Source organism: Aedes albopictus, chromosome 2 (assembly GCF_035046485.1).
Source record: "Aedes albopictus strain Foshan chromosome 2, AalbF5, whole genome shotgun sequence".
Classification (NCBI taxonomy): domain Eukaryota; kingdom Metazoa; phylum Arthropoda; class Insecta; order Diptera; family Culicidae; genus Aedes; species Aedes albopictus.
Genome location: NC_085137.1, coordinates 433859848 through 433884720, shown reverse-complemented (window position 1 = coordinate 433884720; position 24873 = coordinate 433859848). Strand labels below are relative to the sequence as shown.

The 24873-nt window shown below is 40.2% G+C and overlaps 1 protein-coding gene across 2 annotated transcripts in view; it reads right to left on the bottom strand.

The window, feature by feature from the left end:
- Positions 1-24873, bottom strand: part of LOC115256196 (zwei Ig domain protein zig-8-like) — a 715781-nt gene that overhangs the window by 112322 nt on the left and 578586 nt on the right. For both annotated transcript variants that reach the window (XM_062853649.1, XM_062853650.1), the window contains exon 6: positions 15138-15351. In XM_062853649.1, coding sequence (XP_062709633.1) covers positions 15138-15351 — 214 coding nt within the window. The remainder of the gene's footprint in view (positions 1-15137; positions 15352-24873) is intronic.

Genomic DNA, 24873 nt, shown 5'->3' with positions numbered 1-24873 from the left:
ATGGAATAATATGTGGCACAATTAAGTTTAACATGTTAATAATCACCAACTGGAAGCTGAAACTCTGAAGTCAAAACCAAATCTTCAAAACTGGGATAACCGCAAACAGTCCATCCCACGCTACAAAAAGTAATGGAGAAGCATTGCACTTCAACTATGATCGAATGACTGTTGCCACTTGTGCCCACCACAGCTCAGCTAGCAGTACCACCATACGTTCAATGAAACCAAATCCGTTTTCCCTTCAAACCAGCAGCCGGATGTGGATGTTCATTTTAATTAAAAACTTGTTGAGCCTTCCAAGTATTGGGCAGGGCACATCCGTCTGCTGCAGCGCTACGGTTTGGTTTTCACCAGAAACTGAAACCATCTTTGCCAACCGGTCGGTCCAGCCCACGGTTCAGCTCCGGCAGACATTTTCTCGAGTAGAAGAAATCAATACCAAGTGGATACAGTGTGCAGTGCAGCGAGGAGAGCAAAACGGATCGTAATTAGCGCCTGGGTGGCAAAGGAAAATTTTCTCAAAAGCGAGTAATGATTAGAAAGCTCTTGTCGAATTGAGCCGAGCTGTAAATGGATGGAATATCTGTTTCGGAGAATTCATTTGCCTGAGGATATTAGTGTCTCATGTCGGTTCCCCAAAATCAAGAAAGTGTATTTAAGACTGATTTGGGGTTTCTCGACTGGAATTGGATGTTATTACGTGGAAGCTGCTTATTCATTTATTTATTATTATACCATTAACATTATTTTTCATTAGAATTACTATTATAAAACTGAATCAACAATTTCTCACCACAATACTCGGTTCGTGGCAGCAGTTCTTCATTCTCCGACATTTGTCAGATCCAGGGATGCCATATATACAGATCTATCTGTATTATACAGATTTTTAAGCATCCACACAGATTTCATTTTATATGAAACTCAGATTTTTTAGCTAGAGGGGCCAATTTTTTTTGTATGGGATACAGATTTTTTACCCAAAATTTTATAGGATACAGATTTTTGAAAAATGCTATACAGATTTTTCAAAAAATCATCTGGCATCCCTGGTCAGATCCTTCTGTACCTGGTCCGCTCACCTTGAACGCTGCCCTCTAGGTCTTTTTGTACCATCCGGATCTCTTGAGAACACCACCCAGGCAACCAGGAATCGCATAAGGATGCACGCTGTACATCGTATAAAAGAAGTCACTATCGCATATCTGTACGGCTGAGGGGCAATTTTCATCGTAAATGATGTTATTTTTTGAACTTACTGCGATGTATCTGATAAAATCATATAAGAGTGCAAATTAACTTTTATCATGTATGGCAAAATCGTAGTAGACGATATTCTGATGTTTTATTGCGACGAACTTTGCTCATTCACAAAAGTGTTCGAGCAAACTCGCTAAGTGTCAATTGGATTGCGTACTGCGATGGTTATACGACTTTGCTTGGTACTTTTCTTATTATGTCAGTTTATCTTGCATTGGTGTATAAACTGAATCGCAAAAAGTAAAAATAAACTCGTTAAAATGTGCATACAAACTCGCATAAGCTAGAATCATTAACGTTGGCATAATGCGATGTGATTCGTGATAACAATGATAGAGGTGCTCTTGGAGTGCCAAAAAGCTACAAGAAAGTGAGCAGTCATCATTATGGTGACAAATCAAGTTACAAAGTCATCATTTTTGTTTTGTTGACTTGATAATTAACAATGGGTTTCGCTAGCAACAGAGGGGTAGTGATAACTGCGCGGGAAATCACGCTTCGTCATATTCAGCTCCAGATAGCCTGCCGAACACGTACAACGCAGGGAAATGAAGTGCATTCCAATAAATACTGAGGTGAGTTAGAATGTCATGACAATTAGCCAGTGTGTTTCATAAGTAGTGTTTGGTGTTAAGTGTGAAGTGTGGCTCGATAATCCAATGGTTATTAGTTCGATACTCGGCACGGTAAAGGCTGGGTATGCTGCGCAATTCAGATCCCATTGTGATCCACTAGCCTCTGCCCAACAACTCCTATCCCTACCTCCTCGCGGTGGTCGTTGGCTGACTGGGAAGGGGGGGGGATTTGCTTCGGCAAACCTGAGCGTCTGTTCTCCAGGAGGAGCGGCTCACAACAGCGTCTGATCCCCATGTTAGGGGCGGCTGATCTACGTCCGAGTGCCAGGGAAGGATTCTTAGCCCAACTGTGCACCATGGTCCTCCGGAAAGTAGGGGGTTGGTGTCAGGCCCTACGAGCCAACCGTAAAAAAAACATTGTAACGGAAAATCAACAACAGAATAATACGAACCGAGACCAACGGCAACGACCCCAGCGAACAAAAAGGACTTGCGATTGGAAACTCGGTACGTGGAACTGCTTATCTCTCAACTTCATTGGGAGTACCCGCATACTCGCCGATCTACTGAAGGACCACGGGTTCGGCAACGTAGCGCTGCAGGAGGTGTGTTGGACAGGATCCATGGTGCGAACGTTTAGAGGTAATCATACCATCTACCAGAGCTGCGGCAACACACGCGAGCAGGGAACACCTTTCATCGTGATGGGTGATATGCAGAGGCGCGTGATCGGTTGATGGCCGATCGACGAAAGAATGTGCAGGTTGAGGATCAAGGGCCGATTCTTCAACTTCAGCATAATAAACGTGCACAGCCCACACTCCGGAAGTACTGATGATGACAAGGACGCATTTTACGCGCAGCTCGAACGCGAGTACGATCGCTGCCCAAGCCACGACATCAAGATCTTCATAGGGGATCTAAACGCTCAGGTAGGCCAGGAGGAGGAATTCAGACCGACGATTGGTAAGTTCAGCGCCCACCAGCAGACGAACGAAAACGGCCTATGACTTATTGATTTCGCCGCCTCCAAAAATATGGCCATACGTAGCACCTTTTTCCAACACAGCCTCCCTTATCGTTACACCTGGAGATCACCACAGCAGACGGAATCTCAAATCGACCACGTTCTGATTGACGGACGGCACTTCTCCGACATTATCGACGTCAGGACCTATCGTGGCGCCAACATCGACTCCGACCACTATCTGTTGATGGTCAAACTGCGCCCAAAACTCTCCGTCATCAACAATGTACGGTACCAGCGATCGCCACGATACAACCTAGAGCGACTGAAGCAACCAGATGTCGCATCAGCATACGCGCAGAATCTCGAGGCCGCGTTGCCAGAAAAGGGCGAGCTCGATGAGGCCCCTCTAGAGGACTGCTGAAGTACAGTGAAAGTAGCCATCAACGACGCAGCCAAGAGCACAATCGGGTACGTGGAACGGAATCGACGGAACGAATGGTTCGACGAAGAGTGCAGAACGGGTTTGGAGGAGAAGAACGCAGCGAGGGCGGTAATGCTGCAGCATGGAAAACGACAGAATGTGGAGCGATACAGACAGAAGCGGAAGCAGCAGACCCGTCTCTTCCGGGAGAAAAAGCGCCGCCTGGAAGAAGCGGAGTGCGAGGAAATGGAACTGCTGTGCCGTTCACAGGAAACACGTAAGTTCTATCAGAAGCTCAACGCATCCCGCAAAGGCTACGTGCCGCAAGCCGAAATCTGCAGGGATAAGGACGGGAGCCTCCTGACGGACAAACGTGAGGTGATCGAAAGGTGGAAGCAGCACTTCGACGAGCACCTGAATGGCGAAGAGAATGTTGGCACGGAGGACCAAGGCAGCGGAGGAAATGACTATGTTGGTGCAGCAGAGGACGGGAACGAACCAACTCCCACGCTGAGGGAAGTGAAGGATGCTATCCACCAGCTCAAAAACAACAAAGCGGCTGGTAAGGACGGTATCGCAGCACAACTCATCAAGATGGGCCCGGAAAAGTTGGCCACCTGTCTGTACCAGTTAGTAGTCAAGATCTGGGAGGAGTGGAAGGAAGGGATAATCTGTCCCATCCACAGGAAAGGCGACAAGTTAATGTGTGAGAACTTTCGAGCGATCACCATTTTGAATGCCGCCTACAAAGTGCTATCCCAGATCATCTTCCGTCGTCTTTCACCTAAAGTAAATTAGTTCGTGGGAAGTTACCAAGCCGGTTTCATTGACGGCCGATCGACAACGGACCAGATCTTCACCGTACGGCAAATCCTCCAGAAATGCCGTGAATACCAGGTCCCAACGCACCATCGACTTCAAAGCGGCATACGACAGTATCGACCGCACAGAGCTATGGAAAGTTATGGACGAGAACAGCTTTCCCGGGAAGCTTACCAGACTGATAAAAGCAACGATGGACGGTGTGCAGAACAGCGTAAGGATTTCGGGTGATCTATCCAGTTCATTCGAATCTCGACGGGGACTACGACAAGGTGATGGACTTTCCTGCCTATTATTCAACATCGCCCTGGAAGGTGTTATGCGACGAGCCGGGCTCAACAGCCGGGGTACGATCTTCACGAAATCCGGCCAATTTGTCTGTTTTGCGAATGACATGGATATTATTGCTAGAACTAGATGTTGGATTTCTCGGCTATGCAGTCTCCAAACTCCTTGGAACGACAACGGGTTTAATTGGTCCCTACGTTTCGGCAATGTTTATTGCCATCTTCAGGGGAAAAATCATTTGGTTCGTTCTGTGTCTATAGTCTTTGCTAAGCGGAATGTCTGTTTGGAATTTTTTGGTAGTCTGTACATGTGGTTGGGTTTTGCCTTTCTCGTACACCAAGGTGTACCGAAAGGCTATAGGTTCACTCCAAAAACGAAAATTTGATAGAGCCTCCGGAGGGGTCAAGTCTTATATACCAATCGACTCAGCTCGACGAAATGAGGTGATGTCTGTGTGTGTGTGTATGTGTGTGTGTGTATGTGTGTGTGTGTGTATGTGTGTGTGTGTGTGTGTATGTGTGTGTATAAAAAAACTCACATCACTTTTTGGCAGTAAACCTCAACCGATTTTATTGACCGACGGTTCATTCGACGCGGAATCTGGTCCCATTGTTTCCTATTGAAAATGGTTCAGATCGGTCCAGTCGTTCCAGAGTTATGGCCATTTAGGTGTTTCGGACCGGTACCCCAGGAAGGGGCCAGATATGAAAACGCTACAAACCCATCCATGCGGCACATCAAACTACGGCATTTTCGATAACTTGATGAATGGTAAGCAGAAAAATAGTCTCAGACCATATCTGAACCGGTTGTGTCCCGGAACCGGTTCCGGGTGTCCCGCCGGAAGTGACCAAACATAAAAGTGAACTAAACCCATGCATGCGACATATCAAACCGCGGCTTTTTCGATAACGTGGTGAACAGTGAGCAGGAAAACATTTTCAGACCATATCAGAACCGGTAGTGTTCCGGAACCGGTTGCAAATGTCCCGCCGGAAGTGGTCAAGTATTAAAGATAACCAAACCCATGCATGCGACATATCAAATAGTGACTTTTTTTTATATCCTGATGAACAGTAAGCAGGATAATATTCTCAGACCATATCTGAACCGGTTGTGTCCCGGAACCGGTTCCGGGTGTCCCGTCGGAAGTAGCCAAATATAAAATTGAAATAAAACCATGCATGTGACATATCAAACCACAGCTTTTTCGATAACCTGATGAACAGTAAGCAGGAAAGCATTCTCAGACCATATCGGAACCGGTTCCAGATGTTCCGCCGGAGGTGGCAAAGTATAAAAGTTAATTATACCCATGCAAGGGACATATCAAATCGTGGCTTTTTTGATATCCTGATGAACAGTAAGCAGGAAAATATTTTCAGAACATATCTGAATCGGTTGTGATCCAGAACCGGTTCCGGGTGTCCCGCCGAAAATGGCTAAATATAAAAGGGAACCATATTGGAGACAACCGGTAGTGTTCCGCAACCGATTGCGGAAGTGGTCAAATGTAAATGAGAACCAAACCCATAAATTCGACACATTTAATGACTTTTTAGGTAAGCTGATGAACGGTTAACAAAAAAAATCATAGACCATACTTTGGGAAACCAATAGTGTGCCGAAACCGGTTCCAGGTGCCCCGACAGAAGTGGCCAAATGTAGAAAAAAAAACCAAACGCATACACGCAGCACACTAAATAACGGCTTCTTCGATAACGCGAAGAACGGTCAGCAAGAAAATAGTCTCAGGTCAATAGTGTTCCGGAACCAGATTCGAGTGCCTCGCCGGAACTGGCGAAATGCACGGATGAACCAAACCCATACATGCATTACATCAATTTGCGACTTTTTAGGAGAACTGATTAATAATTTGCATGAAACTAGTCTAAGGCCACATCAGGGACAATCGGTAAGTGGTAAAATGTGAACCGAAAGTTGTAAATGTGAAATTGAATCAAATCCATGCGTGTCGTACCATAAAACCACGCTAATTCGACAATGTTTGCTGTCAAATTACCTGTGTAAACTTTCAATTCGATAAACTAACTCTATTTTAGTTTTGTTTAGATTGTATGATTTGTTTTTGAAGACAAATCTTGCAGATATTGTGGTGGTACGAATTGACAGCTTGTACATTTTACGATTGTTGGCTTCCGAGGTTCACTGCGGTCGATCACCAAACGGATCAGGTGTCGGAATGCACCAAATTAGAACTTTCGGAAGAAGCAGCTGCACGCGGAGCCGCTGCGGGTGTAAGTAACATCACAATATCGTATCATTCGTATTTACAGTGTATTACACTATGACATTTGATCATTTTTTTAATTCAACAAATTTCGAATGAGCGGGGTACAAGTTAAAAAGTGTCTTATTAAAGAGTGATGAATACGCGGGGTTTGACAGTACACCAAATAGCAGCTTTTTTGATAACTTCTTCTTCTTTTTTATAGCTCGACGTTCGCATTGGAACATGACCTGCCTCTCTTCTACTTAGTGTTCTTTAGAGCACTTCCACAGTTAATAATTGATGGGTTTTCTTTGCCCGCCATTGCATGAATTTGTATATTGTGAGGCAAGTTCAATGATACACTATGCTCAGGAAGTCGAGAAAATGTTCCCGACCGGAACGGGAATCAAACCCGCCGTTTCCGGATTGGCGATTCATAGCCTTAACCACTAGGCCAACTGGAGACCCTTTTTTGATAACACGATGATCGATTAGTAAGAACATAGCCTCAGACCATATTTTAGACAACCGGTAGTGTCCCGAAACTAGTTCTGGATGTCCCACTGGAAGTGGTCAAATGTAAAAGTGATTTGTACCCATGCATAAGATAAATCAAATCGTGGTTTTTTTAGGTAACCTGATGTACGTTAGCAATGATATTGCCTCAGACTATATTTGGGAGACCCGGTGGTGCTCCGGAACCTGTTCCGGAAAGTAAACAAATGTACCATGCGACACATCACATCACGGCTTTTTTAATAACCTGAGGAACGGTTAACTAGAAAATAGGCTCATACCACATTAACGACTACTGGTAGGGTTGCACAACCAGCGTTTGATGCTTCGCCGGAATTACGAAAGTAAATAAAATCAATGCAAGCGATAAACATGTGTAGGAGAACAAAATCTTGACATATTAAACCCACATACAAACAGACGTCTCTCTATACTCACTACGTTCTTGTTTTCAACGGTCAATAAAATATAACCTAGAATGTGCAGAAAAAACTTTATCGAAGACCGCAAAGTGATCTGTGGATGTGTAAAAAGTTATATCTTAGCTTGTTAGTATCGTCTTGATATTGATCAGCTCCCAATGTTAGTGAAGGTACTCAAGCAGTCAACTGAGAAATCTGATATTATTCAGCTCTGCTTTTACGCTGAACACAACGTCGGAGTATGTGCCATCAATAAGTTTTAAGTCAATTCAATGACGGCTTTGATAAAATGCTTGCTTTTCTTAAAAAATATCAGGATTCAGGAACACTTTGACTTACGTCGACGGAAAGATCGTGAGAACATATACGACGAGAAAGGCAATATCACCTCTAGGTGGATTAATTTGGGTTTTTTGAAAATTAATTTCACTTATTTTGTTGGCACTGTACTGGAGTATTCAATTAGGCAACTGCCCTCTGAGGCCCGTTGGGATTACCTGAAATGCCCTGAAAAAAACCCTGATAACCTCTGAATTCCCTCAAAGCTCCATGAAACGTCACTGACAAACCCGAAATCTTGCTAAGACCGCCTGAAACTCCTCAGAAATGGCCCAGAAATCTAAAAGCCTATAAATCCCCTTAGATTCTCTAAAATTCCACTAATACTCTCACTGTTCAGCATTCATTGTTTCTTGGGTAGGCTCCACTGAAACACATATAATCTCCCTTTACCCTATCTCAAACCTCCGTAGTAAAACCTGTTGCTGTTTACTGAATTCCCTTACTAACCTACTTATTATATACATTAGACTGTCCCAAAAAAAAATCGATGTTCGAAAAGGCAATCGTGCATGTATTTTTTTTCTCAAATTTAGATGAAAAAATTTCATAAAATAGTTTTTTTATCAACACAAAAACGGATCTGCCGACAATATAAATACAATATTTAAAAAACTTATACCCTTCAAGAATGCCTAGAGGTCCATAGAAAAATACAAAAATAGAGAAAAAAATCAAAAGTTGAAAAAATATTATGAAAAAATGATTTTTTTGAGACTTTTCATGAAAAAAGGCCATTTTTCAAAAATCGCCCTAGCGGAACCTCTAAATGATTTTTTAGAAAATCGAAATGTTCTACAAAAATGCTTCAAATATGCATATCTTTCAATTAAGGGTTGAGCACCTTGACTTTTCGAACATCGATTTTTTGGGACAGTCTAATATACATATACTTCCCTCTATTTACAGCCCTATTTTCATTTATACACGCATTCTTTTTATGTTTTCCCTGACGATGAAATAAAAGAGGTTCCAATGCACTACAAATTATTTCAAATATTTCTTTAGGTTATCCTTCAGCATTTGGACCAAAAACTACAACATTGTCAAGTAACATTACCAAAAATGTATGAAACTTTTGGGATGCTTCCCTAAAGGTTTTGTCAAAAATTATCAATCAAAATTATCAATCACCAAGGTTTTTTTAGAAAATCCAGAGTTTCCTAATATTTTCTCCAAACTAGAGATAACCCAAGAACTTAATTTAAGCAATTAATTTCAAATCTTCTTCGGATTCCTTCCAATACTGTCTTTTAGAACATCTTCCAGGGATTGTTTCAAAAACTTCTTTAGAATTCCCTTCAAAAGTTCTTCTGGAGGATTCCTAGAAATTTCCCCAAGAATTCATCAAGAGAGCTTTCATGGATTTCCTCAGAAAGTCCTCCATAGATTCTTTCTGAAAATCGTACGAGAAACTCTAAGAGAAATTACCCATGCGTTTCTTCAGAAATGTTTTCAGCATTTTCTTCTTAAAATCAAAAGTTAAGTTTCTGCACAAAAAAATCTTCAAAGGTTTTCTTCACAAAACCGCCCACAGATTGCTACATGAATTCCTCCAATATTTCATTGGGATTTTTCCAGGGTTTCCTTCAAATATTCTCTCCAGAAATTTCACCTAAAATTATTTTACGTAGATTTCAGTAGGGATTCCTTCAGAATTTCCGACAGGGATTTCTTTTGAAATTATTTCAAAGATTTTTTCTTTTAATTATTTCAGTGCTTTCTTCAGCATGTCTTTCAGAAATTCATACAGGCAAACCTATCAAAGGTTTGTTCAGGAATGGCTCTAGGGATTCCATTAAAAATTCCCGCAGGAATTCCTTCAGGGATTCCTCTAGAAATTCTTGCATTATCACTTTCTGTGGTTCAGACAGGAATTCCTCCAGAAATTTCTGCAGGATTCCAAACAAAAAATCATTCAGGATTTCCAATTTACAATTTCTTCACGAACTCTTTATGGAATTTATTTAGAAAAAATATACCAGAAATATCTACGAGAATTCCTATAAAAATAGCTCAGAAGTTTTTTTAAGGATCTGAAATTTTATAGACGTTTCTTCAAGTATTTTTACAGAAATTATAAAAAAAAATACGACCATAGATGGCTCCAGGTCTACTTTCAGAAAATCTTTCCAGGAATTTATGCAAAGACTTCCTCAGATGTTTTTTAATAATTCCTCAACAAAGTTTTCTAGGAATTCTGCCAAGGGTTTTCCTATCAGTTTCTCCAGGTGTTTCACCAAAAAGTGCTTCAGATATTCCTTCTGAGATTCGAATTTCCCTGGGGTTTCTATAGATATTACTCTAAGGATTCATTTCTGAATGAAATTTCCATAAGGATTATACTAGAAATTTCTTCAAAAAAATCATCAGCGAACTTTTTTGGAATCTTCTTTGATTCCTTCCGAAATTCCTTCAGAGATATCCTCGAAAATATCTTAAGAGCCACTATTCATTTTGAAGGATTTTTTTTTCAAGATTTTCAGAAAGGGATGACTTTAAAAGCTCTTCCATGAAATATTCTCTATAAATTTCTTTGAAATTTTCCAAGGCTTCTTCCAAGAATGCTTTGAGAAAATCCTTCAGAATTAAGACGTTTGTCTAGGGATTCCTTCAGATATTTTTTTCTTTCAGAAATTACACCAAAAATAACTGGCAGAATGCGTGAAAGAATTCGTAAAGAATTTTTTAAAGCAATCCCTGGAAGCTTGTCTGAAATAATTCCTTAAAAACTCCTGTTGATAATTTTGAAGATTCCTTGAAGTTCCTTAAAATTTACTGGAAAATTTTCAGGACAAACAATCCTGAAGCAATGTCTGAAAATATCTCTGGATGAATTCTTGGATGACTGCCTTTGAGAATACCTGGAGAAATTCCTAAAGATATCTCCTTAATTCCTAGAAAAAATCATTTCAAACTTCTGGAGGAACTCTGGAAGTAGTATCAAGGAAAATATACGACAACATTTTCTAGAGTGATTCCTGGAAGAATTCGTGGAGGAATTTCTGAAAAAAAAATCTTTTGAAAAAGTCTGCCGAAATCCCTGCAGAAACTGCAGACAAAGGTACTGGTGGAGTTCTTGAAGTAGTCGCTCAATTAATTTACGGAATCCCAGGAGAATTTTCTGGAAGAATCCATAGACGAACTCCTGGGGGATATCTCTGGAAGAGTTTGTTATACAGGTTCTGAAGTAGACAAAAATCCCTAAGCCGGGGCCCGTGGCGTAGTGGCTACATGTTTACTTCATAAGAGGATGGTCATGAGTTCGATCCCAGCCCCGGCACTTGCATTTTTTCGTCAGTTGCTCTTCCCCCCGAGAGCAATTGACACCTGACCCTCTTCTTTTTTTAGCTCTCATTGACCCGGAAACTTTGATATCGGCGAACGATAACTCATAATGGACCCCCAATCAGACTGGAAAAGAAACAAGAGCCACAAATCAAACATCGTAGTGCTCATCATTCTACCATGTACAGGGTATAAAAGTGACATCAGCACAAAGGCAGCCAGTACGATACAGTAGAATTAGAATAGAATACATTTAGGCGCTGTACATGGTGTTAGTGCAGCTGCCAATTGGAATCGCTCACGCAGTGCCCTAGTGCACAAAAGAGCTGTAAATTAGGTTAACTGGTTGAATAACAAAATAAAAAAATAAAAACAATTTATGGCGGTCATGGCGCCTTTCTCGTGCTTTCGTAAACACATTTCAACACAACTCAAGTAACATGTTGATGAATATCGTGAAAGTTTAATAGAAATCCATTTCATGGTATCAGAGATCATATCGTTTATCTGGCTTTTGATTTTTAAGCCTTAATCTCTTGAAAAACAGTCACAATCTTGAAATTTGAGCCGCCATTTTGGATTTAATTCCGGAAGCTTGGATATTCTGGTCGCCTTTTTGGACTCCAGACTTCTTTCCAATACCAGATATACCCATATTGCTTGGTTTTAGATCCTAATACTCCATTGCAGCAGTCATCTTAAATATTGATCCGCCATCTTGGATTTTAAAGCATTGTCCAGTTAGAATCCGGACGCAGATAATCACTTATATCTCAGAGGTGGAATAACAAACAGAAAAGGTGAAGCCCTCAAAACAAAGATAATTTACTGTAGTTTCATGGAAAAATATCATTAAAATTATTTAATTTAATTTTTAATACATTTTCTCATTTTTTCCGTGATTACTTCCTTAAAAATCTGCACAATGGTAGTATATTTTAACATCAACCCCTTCGGCGGATTTGTTTAACAATCAGGTCATCTCTGTAGTGCCCTGAGACCCTCTACCAATCTGATTAGGATTCCAAAGAAACTTTGCCAAATATTTCTCTTCTTGCGAAATTAAGGGCTATTCAGTGAATTTCAAAGAAGCGAAATTTGAGTGTTTTTTCGTTAATAAACACTATCCAACAGTGATGACACCACTGCACATCTCAGGCTGTCGTGATAGCTCACCAAATTAGCTCAAACCTCTACAGATCCCTTGTGTGCATTTTTGATAAGCAGCACGCGATACTTGAGGTTATCATCTTTGTACACATTTGGTGTCAAAATCGTGATGTGAGAAAACGATGTCCAGAGCTCGAACTTCCTGGCAAATCTTGGAATTCCAAGCAGATTTATCCATGAACAGAAACTTCAATCTTCCTTGGGCACTTCCTCATGGCATGGTTAACAACATCTGTGCACATCACACATAATGGTTATGGAGACATTAACATTTTTCGCGACTGTCGTACCTGACCACGCTTAATTTTCAGCGTGTTTGTGCAAGATTTTTTTCCTTCACTTGTCTTCAATCTGAAATAACTTTTCACTCGTAGCAAGAAAATCGATGAAATTTTCACCATCAATAGAGGACTTGTTTATGGTCAGACTGCTGTGAAAAAAATATGATTATGATCATTAAGAGCGTCACAATAAATTATCGTTTGCGTCCGGATTCTAACTGGACAATGCTTTAGACCCTTTTCTTGGATATTCTGGTCGCCATTTTTGGAGTCGACTTCTTCCCGATACCAAATATACCCATATTGCATGATTTCAGCCATCATCTTGGAATTTAAACCGTCATCTTGGATATTCTGGTTGCATTTTCGGACTCCGGACATCTTCCTCATACCAAACATACCTATATTGTATGGTTTTATAGCCTAATTGAACAGCCGCCTTTTTGAATTTGGAGTCGCCATCTTGCATATTAGGCTACCTTCTTGAAGTTTGGGCCGACATCGTGGAATTTCAGGTCTCCAGTGTTCATTTTCACATAAAATTCGTCAACCATACTAAAGGTTACAAAAATCGCCGCAGTTTGATGTGTCGCATGATGGGGTTTGGTTCAGTTTTATATACGGCGAGTTCCATCGGTGCTGGTCCAGATCACTGAAATGGCCATAACTCCGGAACGCTTTGGCCGATCCGAACCATTTTTAATAGCAAACAATACGATAAAATTCCGGTTAGATTTGAGCTATAACCCGAAAATCGGCCAATAGGAAGTGCCTTAAAAATGAGTGAACTTTTTTTGCGCACAGACATACATACATACACACATACAGACATCATCTCAATTCGTCGAACTGATTTGATTGGTATATGTGACTTGACCCTCCGGGCCTTCTATCGGAAATTCGTTTTTTGTGTGAACATATAGCCTTCAGTACACTTCGGTGTACGGCAAATGCAAAATTATACGACTTAAACTGATTAAATGAAATTTTCTGAATTTTAAGCATTTTTTTTGTGGCAATCTTTTTATTTCAGTAATTTTGCCCTCAGGTAAAATACATGTTCCTCAACGAGCCAGTTCACATTGTCGCGCGGAAATCTGTTGAAAAATCACTCATTTACACATTCTAATTTGATCCTTTCCCGTTCCATAGAGCGAACGCCTAATTTGGCGTACCGTCGCCAACATTTTAACGGCACGATGCGGTATAATTTTCACCTTTTCACATAATGATAAATGCGGGTACGGGGTTTTTCTGTCAGGTCCCTTATCGAAAAGTTTGCAGCGCACTAGGTAAAACTTCTAGGAACAAACAACCATCAGCCAACCAACGCAATTGCGGGAAGTTCCCATGTCCTTGAGCATTGTTCGTTCGCGATGGATTGGGGTTGGAAGCTTGTAGCAACCCGTTTCCCCATATCTTTTCCCCCGATTGCCAAAATGCTAAAACGGAAAATAATATCGCATTCACCGTTTTACGATGAGCCCTTTAGGTGGTGTGAACCACCGACACCTGAAGCACATTTAGAATGGAAGGAATGGGACTGAATGTGACGTGAGGGTAAAACGGACAGCTCAAAATAGTATCTTTTAAGATGGAAATCATCGCACAGAAAAGAAATTGTAAGAAAACATCAAACTTTTGGAAAATTTACGGATGAATAGTACACTGTAATTGACCTGGCTTCAATGTACAGTAGACTCAATAAAATTTATAGTTGTTTCAAACGGTTGATTCAAAATCAAAAAAAGCTTGAAGTGATTTGTCTGAATCTAGCTTACATTCCCATCGTTTCACCCCACTCTCCCCATAGACCATTCCAATCCGCACGGCGATGGTTCGTCGCGACACGCCACAAAATGGCACTCGATTTCCTGTCCTCCGGTCGTAAAGGGTCTTTCTCGCGTGATCTGCGTGCTTCTGCAGAGTGCGTCATTAGGCAGAGGTGGCGCGGATAACATTTCGCTGGAAATGTTTCCGGCCGGCAACAAAGCGGGTTAGGAATGAGGGAGTGAAGGTTTTTACTTTTCGCCGAAAATTAAACCCGCGATTAGGCGCGGGTCGATAATGTTCTGCTAATGTATTGAAGGCTCAATAAACGCGAAAGGGATGGAAACAGATGGGTGGGGCACCGGGAAGGGTACTTAATGTGCGTCATGTGATGGAGAAGTTTGGACCTTCTAAAGTAGCCCAAATTTGGATAAAACCATTTGATGTTATTAAAATATGTTACAGAAAAGTTTCGGAATTTAAAAATCTTGCTTCATTTAGCTACAAAAAGCTATAGAACAGTTCTGCTTATTGGGAATTCATTCATGGCTCAGGTGGCCAAAACACCAGTCTAGCGAGTATAATGTCGTGGGTTTGAATCCCACCTGATTTTTTTTTCCTAGTTTATATGTATCTCAATTTTTTTTAACAGACAACAAATTATTGTTCGTTTTGTTAACACGCTTTGTAATAAAATGTGTATGCATGTCTATCTGCCACCTTTCAAATTCATAAACATACCTAGCCCAGTGGAATAAGACATTCGATATAGGACTCACCTTTCGACACGAACACGTATATACTGGCCGGCTCGGTGTTGCTCGCCGAACAGGTATAATTTCCCGAATCGTTGATCTGCGGTTCCCGGATGATGAGCCGGCTTTGCGTCCGTGGGCCGGGCACCGTTTCGATCGAAATGTCCCGCCGGGAGTCGTCGTAGTTGATCATCCGGTCGTTTCGTTGCCAGTACACGTACTGCGGCGGCTGTGGACTCTATTTTTTGCGAAGAGATGAAATGAAAATTGTGTGTTAGTTTCACGTTGAACTTGAACGATGTTGGGAATCACTTTGGACTCGTGCCAGAAGGGAAGCAAACACAGCCAGCCAGCACAATGTGAACAGTTTACAAAGCTGTCAGTATGTTACAATGCCAGGCTTCTCCCTCTGCCCATGATGAGAAACGAAGTTTTTAATTTTATTAAACTCTTTCAATTTTAACTTTCTACATTAACCCTGTTCGAAGCAGGAAAGTTTCGCTTTGGTGGTGAGAGGAGAAAGAAAAAAAGAAGTGTAACATTTGTAGATGGATGCTGAACTAGAACGGGAACATGATAGGGGAGAGCGAGGGTAAATGCTATCTCTGAGGAAATGGTAGGCACGTCATATTCTTCCCCCTATTTCATAATTTATAAAACTTTTGCAGTGTTCTGAAACTCCATCAAAATAACACTAAAAATAAACAATATGTGCACTTGGTATTTAAGCTTTTTTTCTAAACTTCTACCAGAAAATTTACCTTAAGTAACGAAAACAGTGTCAAAATTTCTCCTTACTTTTGTTTGATGGAGTTCAAACTCTTAAAGACGTTAAAGCACATTGCCAATGAATGCTACATATTGATCGTAAGTAATCTGAAAACAAATTTAATCTCAGATAGTTAAATCACCTGGATAGCCGAGCCATTTTTTTGTTCATTTCTATTTGTTTTTTTTTCTCTGTCCATAAACTACGTAGACTCATTTTGGGCCATCTCAGACAAATTTCGATATTTGTATGGAGCGTGGACTTTGGCCAGACCCCCCGCCCCCCTTAGAGTCCACGTAGTTTATGGACAGGATCTAAGTTAAAATTCCCTAATAAAAAGAAAACAAATATATTTTTGTTTTTGTATACTAATATATTTTCTTTCAGGAACATCAAGATAAGTTCATTTAACAGATCTGTAAACCATACATAAATAATGTCAACTGCGCTCTAGATTGTCGAATAGAGCTCCTCATAACAATCCCACCCTACTAACACAAATTCCTTTTCCTTAACGACTATGGAGATAGTTTGGGTTAGACGTTAATCTAACATTCGTACCCTTTCCTAGCTTTTGTATGGACGTGGCCAGGTATACAATGTGATACTTGTTTCGACCAACTCTTACACGTATAATAAGGCGTTAATTCCAAACGTTATTTTAGCAACACTACGTGCTAGATTTTTCAAAACATATGAAGCTGAGCATTGTATAGTGTTATCACCTCCTTCTAGAGTCTCCACCAAAAACTTTTTCTGGGAATTCCTTCAGTAATTCCGTGTAGGAATTTCTACTACAGATTCCTCTACAAATGTCTTCTGTGGACTACCCAGGTTCCATTAAGGAATCATTTTGGAAATTACTTCAAAGTATCCGTCGGAAGCAACTTTGAGAATTCCATAACTTGTTTAGTTTGGGATTTCTTCCTCTGGGAATAAATCTAGGAATTCGATCCTGAGAATTCTCCAAGAACTCCTAGAACATTTCCAGCAAGAACTCCTAAAGTATCCTAAAATATTCTTCAGGAATATGGCAAACTCAAAAAGTGGTCCCAGAAGAAACTACTGGAGGACTTCTGGACGAGACTCCTGAAAGTTTCCAAGTATAAACTCGCAAAAAACTCTTTGGAAATGAAAAATCGCGAAAAATTCCCAATTGGCACTCTGGACGAATTCCAAATTGAAAACTCCTACAGGATTGTTACGGTATATTTTCGAAGGATTTCCAAAAGGACCTTCTGTAGGATCCCCACAAGAAATTTCTGGACAACTTTCAGAAGATACTCATGGAGATTTACCAAAAAAAACTTCTGGAGACAGTTAGAAGGAACTCTTGGAGAAAACACAGCAATCCTGACGAAATTCCAAAGACGGTTCTAGAGGAAACTTAACAGAAGCTCTTGGAAGAATCCTAGTACGAAGTCACGGACTATTTCCTGAAAAACTCCTACAGGAATTATAGAAGAAGCTTCTGCATAAATTCCCGAATGTACCCCAGAAGAATTTTCTGGAAAAAAATGCTGAAAGATACAATCAAGACATTCAGATACAAGATCTGAAAAAGCGCCTGTTGTGACGGGAATTAATCCTGCCGCAGATGATTTTCGAACATTTAAACAAAAATCAGCTTCTCAGCATTGTTTTTCAACAGATGCTCGAAACTACAAATAAGAATAAAATAAAATAAGTACACATAAAATGACATGCACTTTTAGTTTCGTCCAGACGCCAACAACGTACGGAAACAATAACAATTATCATTTACATACAACATTCAATTTGACCACAGCTTGTACAAGAACTTGTATGCAAGCGATACAACATGTACATGCACTATTGCAGTGTCGTTCGTTGGGGTTCATTAGAATATTACGTAACGCAAAATTTGTCAATTTTAGACCCCCTCCCTCCCCCACGTAACAATTTTTGTATGGGAGATTTTGAAATTTTGTATGAAGCGTAACGCAGCGCTAGACCCCCTCCCTCCCCCCTTAGCATTACGTTATATTTGAAAGGGCCCTTGTGGGCTTCGTGGCCGTGCGGCCACAGGCGTCAGTCATCTAGGCGTTTCGTAAGCCTCGGAGTGTAGGTTCGATTACCGCTCCAGTCGGGGAAAACTTTTCGTCAAACGGAAAATTCTCCACTGGACGACTGGGTGTTATGTGTGTTGTCCGTTGTCATATGTTAGAGCTTGTTCAGTCTATACAACCCATGGTTGAAGACGGTTTAGTGTCTCAAAAAAGTGAAGCCTCGTGGCAGTGCGGCTACCCAAGCAACACACATGGTTACAAAACAGTGACGGCAGCGTATGTAAGGGTTGCGCAGTAAGTCACAGTGCGACCTGTGCTTTTAAACAGATCGGCTTGGTTGGTAGTTCATACCACCTTACCCGCACGGCAGAAGTTTCACGCATTCGATGTATTCGTTCAATACATGGCCTACTTGCCTAATTTCACCTTCTATAAAATTTTCACACTTGTTCGCTACCTAGCGAATTCTATCATATCTATCATTTCATTATCCACTTTGATCTCTTCTCCCTTATACTTATGAGTAGAGAGAGGCCGATATAGCCACAAAATCATCAAGTTAATTATAGAATACGGTCGATAAATCAGTACATTTATTATTATTTTATTTATTTGTTTATTTGGAGCAGGGAAAAGCCGATGGAAGCGGTATTCCTTCCCAATCGATTCTCCCAAAGGCATAAAACCTACCCTTCTTTTCAAAAACATTTACAAAAAATTTTACACTTCCAGTGAGAAAAAGATCTCTTTAAAGGAGTGCACTAATTAATCCGTGACAGTTCATTGAGACAAAGTACAAAAGAAAAGTAACTCTAAAATTAAATTATAACAATATAAACACAAAAACAAACAAAACAACAAAGCATAATGAAGAAATCAAAGGGCAGTAGGTGTTTCCTCACGATCGCAGCCAGCGGTGTTACGGCAACAAGAGTATGGTAATCTAGGTGATGAAGAGCAGCCAGGATGGCGACGATGGAATCGCTGTTGACGTTACAGCAGCGCAGTTCTGGAAGCAGTTGGCAACTTTTAAGGCGAGTAATATCAATGGTTTCGGCCAGACATATACCAGGTCTTACCTAACAAAACCAGTTTTTCCACAGGGGCGAAAAGCCAAGCAGTTACTCTAACATCTACGAAGTCTAGTTTCAGATTATATATTGCTGCATTCTTGTTCGAATGGGGTACTTGCGGATCGCTTAAATGTGCTTGCATTTTGATCCGATTTCATTTCGGCTGGTAGTGCATTGAAACATTTCCTGCTAAAATACGACACAGATCTTTATGCAGTTTCTGTATTAGTTCAGGATATCATTAGGACCGAGGCATTCCGTAATGTGTATATATGTGATTTTTTTTATTATTAACCACTTAACCTATTTTACAGCTTTTTTGTCCACTAGGGCACTACGTGAGCGATTCCAGTTGGCGGCTGCACTTACACTTTGTACAGCGCCTACATGTATTCTATTATATTCTTATTCTACTATATCGAACTGGATTGCCTTTCCCAAGTAACATTTTAAGTTTTGTTCGGCTCTACAAGAGATCTTCATGACCAATTTTATAAAATTTGCAATAAAACTGAATCATACATCAAAAGTGGACCACTCTCGGAGAGGTTTTGCAAACCGCATTAAGAGTAGCAATAAACTCGATTTAAAACCTAGTTGAAAAATTTCCCATTCTCGATTGTTGTTGTTTATTTTGACAGCTCAAGATACAGAGAAAGCTTCTTCGATGGCACGTAAAGTTCAGGAGGATACATCATTCGTAAGTAGAAAGCGATCATTTCAAACTAATATTTTAGTAGTTATTGTGCTGATAGGCTTATGCGCATTCGAATTTACCGTGAATATTGGGGCTGCAGAATCATAAAATTAATGCGCTTTGAAAATAGTTAATATTATCATCTTGGAATGAAATAAATCAATTTGTGAATTTAGTAAAACTATCTCGAATCACAAGAAAACTCAGCTGGGAGAGTTTATTTTTGTGAGCATGTTATGAAAATGGTGGCGAACTAACAATTCATTGCTAATTTATGCAAAATTAATTATTTTCCATTCACGTAAGCTAATTTTTCAATATGGCGACGACCATAATCAGCGAAAGTAAAACGAAAGCAAGTTTACTTTTATGATGACCGCAATAAACCTAGAAATGTCGTAGTTTCTGCTTTTCCACCAACAGATGTCGTTACAAATCGAACGGATCGCCATCTGTTGAGAGTTTTAACAGTTTTATTGTGGTAATAATGATTGCCAGAAGGTTTATATATCGGAAAGTTTTGTTTACTCTTAAAATCTGTCTTTATGGATATCTTCAAGTATACTATAAAACATTTTATCAATAGTTTTCATAAAAGTAGTCATAAAACTGTGAGTTTTAATTATTTCTGTAATAAAACCTTAATAAAAATCAAACAAAACCAATCAGCAATGGAATTGTTACTTGGGTGTGCTGCTTTCACTTTTCTACCCTGTCCTTGGTACCCGAGCAGAAGGGAATAACAAGTGAATAACATATCAAGGTATTTTTCTTAAATACTACCATACCTTGATATGCCCTACATTAGGAGGTAATAAGAGGCAAAATAACAAAAATGAATACCAAAATTTTGTTTAAATAACACCTACAAAATAACAAGTCTTGTTATTTCTATAATGAATGCATACCTAAAATTTTAAGTGTTGTATTTGTTATTCCAAAGTTATTGAATAACAAACTAATAACATTTCTTGTTAATTAATGCTTCATTTGTTTGATGACTTCATGATGTAAAAGCAAATCTTGTTTTCCGGTTATTTTACCTGCTAAACCAACAAATACTTTATCAATACCAAACTCTGCTCAAATACCTCCTACTATTATTGTGATGTTTTCATAACATTTCGTAGAATAACGCAGCAATAACAATTTTAGGTATTAGAGCACATGTTGCTCTTCGCATGGTATTTGTAAGGTATGCCCTTCTGCTCGGGTAGAATGATGAGCACGATGATGAAATGATGTGTGGCTGTTGTTCCTTTTCCAGTCTGATTGGGGGTCGTCCATTATGGGTTGCCGTTCGCCGATATCCAATTATCCGGGTCCGTTTGGGCTATAATAGCTCAGAAGAGGGTCATGTGCCAGCCGCAACTGACGAAGTGCCGGGGCTGGGATCGAACCCATGACCATCCGCTTATGAAGCGAACGTGTAGCCACTGCGCCACGGGCCCCGGCATCTATGTGATATACGCTCCAAATCTAGGTTATGGTGGGCTTCCTGATTGTAAAAAATGTTGTGGATTTGCTGCAAACATTGGAGCACCCGCAGGGCTGGTATTGGTAGGATTGACGAAGAGCTACCTCTGTATAATTCCACAGACGGGTACAATCTTGGCTTTTTAAAAACAGCTTTTAAAGAACCATTCTGGAGGATTTGTAATGGCCTTAATCGTGACTTCGCTGCTGCACCCCATATTGATACCAGGTATTGTAATTTAGACTGAACGAAGGCATGATACATTGGTATCATTGTTTTCATTGTTATATTGGGCTCACTACTGGTGATCACCGACAACGACACCAGCGGAAAAATTCATAGACGCATTGTGGTAGGAAAACGAGCTAATTTTGGACAACGCAGAACTCTACTATCGAACAAAGTTCGCCGTCACACGAAGTAAATCATCTACAAAACGCTGATTAGACCTGTAGTTCTCTATGGACACGAAAAGGAATCTGCGTACAGAGGATGAACGCGCTCTATTGAGTTTTGGAACGGAAGGTGTTGCGTTCCATCTACGGCGGAGTACATATAAGACTTGGCGAAGGCGTATGAACCACGTGCTAAATCAGCTACTGAGAGAACCAACCATCGCCCACGCCGCAAGAATCGGAAGGCTACGGTGAATGGGTCACGTCATCAGGATGTCGGATAGCAACCTGAATTAAATGGTTCTCGAGAGTAATCCTACCGGTTTAAGAAAACGGGGTGCGCAGCGAGCTAGGTGGTTCGATCAAGTGGAGGACGATTTGCGAACCCTTAACAGAGTGTAGAACTGGAGACAAACAGTCATGGGCTGAGGAGAATGGAGTTGATCCTACGTACAGCAGAGAACACGCAGGCCTTAGTCTGACCCGTAAGGTAAGGTAAGGGACTGTTCTTAGTAATGAATGTTTATCGCCAACATCATTAATTTTCTATTACTAGTGATCCACATTATGGATTGAATAGTGGTGTTCACAAACGGAAATTAGAACAGAAGGTGATCTAGGGGGATTAGGGGCATAATGGACACCCTAAGCAAATGAGCACTTTAGGCCTGTATAACAGAGTAGAATAACATATAATCAGTTGACTTACAACTTTAACTTGTTTCCTATGTCTTTTAAACATTCACAGCAGGTAGAATGTCTTTATTGTGAAGAAATAATGAATTGAAAACCGTGTGTTTCTTAGGGCTGTCAGGAAAGGTACGGGGCGAAATGGACACCCATCGGGGCATAATGGACACCCCTGCATATTTCATGCTAATTCTTTGGTTACATCGACCAGTTAAGTAATTTGCCTACGGAGATCAATACCACAGATATAATACTCTATCTTAAACGAGTTTACATAACATCAACGTTAATTAAATAAACTTTAGGCTAAAATAATCGAATTGATTTTTTCCAAACTCTCTAAAACGCCTAACAGTATGCAATGCGCGTACATCCATTCGTAATTGCCAGTGTTCATTTTGCCCCGAATCGACTACAACATTAAAATTACTATTTTAAGTATATTCTGATCAAAAATGAAATACTTCATCCATTGCTAAATCTTCGTATACATATAGATAAGGTAACGATTCACTTGTTTTTGTGATGGACTCACTCCAACACTCGTTATACCTTATTTGATGCTACTTCGAAATTATAAGATTTTCACCATATGAAAAACATATTTCAATTTCAATGATATTTTGGTTATTTTTGAGCAATATAAATGGTACTTTTGAAAAATAGAACCATGACTTGCTCCTTTACACTTCTGCATTAAAAGTTTTACATAAAAGTCAACGGTTTCGACAAAAACAGGGGTGTCCATTTCGCCCCGGGTGTCCATTATGCCCCTAATACCCCTACATTAAAAAATGTCATTTATTGTTGAATTTCTTTGAAATTTTCCTTCCCATTCTGGGTCCTCCACTTTTATTTTTCTTCAATTCCGACAGTTGAAAAAATTTCTTTTAATTGTAATTGTTGAAAATATATTTTGTTATTGACCATTTACTCCCACCAGTACGGTTCTTCCCGATACCCCCTAACATTTTGACGAAAGACAAAGTCAAACTGTAAAACGCTGAACTGAAGCATATCAAAATTTACTTGCGAAATGTTACATTACGGTGACTGCTGCTGGATGCTGCTGGCTGGTGCTTGGCAGTTAATTGAATCGCCGGAAAAACAACAAACAGTCGCGCGCAGTTGGGACCAGGCTAGCCATCCAGTGCAACAGCAGCCGGCGGTGGTGCGGAACCAGCAACTCGTGACCATCTTTGTTCTTAATTTACTTCAACAAATTTGCCTTGTTGGAAAGAAAGGGGCAGACAAAATCGTTCGCAACGAAGCAAAAACAATCTACTAGATCATTATGTTTAGCAAATTACTCGTCATCCCACTTGACGTCGCGCCACCGTCTTGCGTTATCCATTGTTAAACTGGTTCCGAATATCAGGGACTAAAACTGAATGCACCAAAACTGAGCATTATTAGTTGGTGTTTAAGTTTGCAATTTATTAAATGGCTTTCAACATGGATCTTTACAACAACTGTCAAAATTGTTATGACAATCTGCCAAATGTTGTCTTATGCTGAATCAGCCTAGATCTGGGAGTATCCATGGCCACAGTCCAGATTCCACTTTCAATTTTCGCTGTTCAAACAAGCTTCACGAACTGCTAGCAGCGCGAGATGAGTGTTGCCAAGAACACAGTGTGCTGCTGATGCACCTTATTTTCGCTTCAATCAACACGTTTCTGCAGATTTACCTAGTTTACCTAAGTTCACGCGCTTTCTAAGGAACGGGACAAACGATGGACGCAAGTGAGTATTTTTTTTTGCTCTTCTTGGTTTCTTCTGGAAGTTTGTTCATCAAACATCACCCAGTGATTGATGTTGAAAAAAATGAAGTACTTTTTAATTAGTCTGGTTTCACGTGAAGAAGAAAAAAACAGCGTTTGAGAAGGTGACCAGGTGAGTTTCATTATAATGTTCTTATTTCGGTTTTCAACGTCTAACTTGACAAGGAAACACCCTTATCGGAGGTGTCATTTACAAGCGATCATATCCGTGTGCATAATCATGTCGACGTGTGGATGAAATGATAAACCTGGGTGAGTTAGTAGAATACCTATTAGTTTAAGCATATTTAGAGGAATACTGTGAACTACAGATACGTATTCGCAGTATTTCTTAGAATGATTTAAGCATTTATTCCTCTAAAGATTCCTCTTAGTATCCCTTCAGAGCGTATTCATGCATTTTTTGAATATTTCTACAGGGAATCCTTCGCGGATTTTTTCAGGAATTCCCCTAGGAATTTTCCTTGGGACTTCTTCGGAAGTTTCTGACGAAATTTCTCAAAAGATTCAGCTTGAAACTGGTACACGGGTTTCCTCAAAACTTCCTTCTCAAGTTTGTCTTGGGATTACTTAAGAAAGTCTATAACTAATTTCCTTAAGCACAGACTTGTTAGAATCCCAAAATGTCCGCCACAATGGTCGACTATGTCACTTACTCACGATTTCAAAAGCCCAAATCTCTTCGTAAACAAAACCAGCACACCTGGACTTTTTATTTTAAGCTTATTAGAAGTGAACAAGAGCATAATGAAAAAATGCACTGTTGTTTGAAGCTTGCTTCTTGAGATTTGTGCGCCTGAAGTTCTGATGCACTGTTGAAGCTGGATTTCAAGACGTTTGTTCTT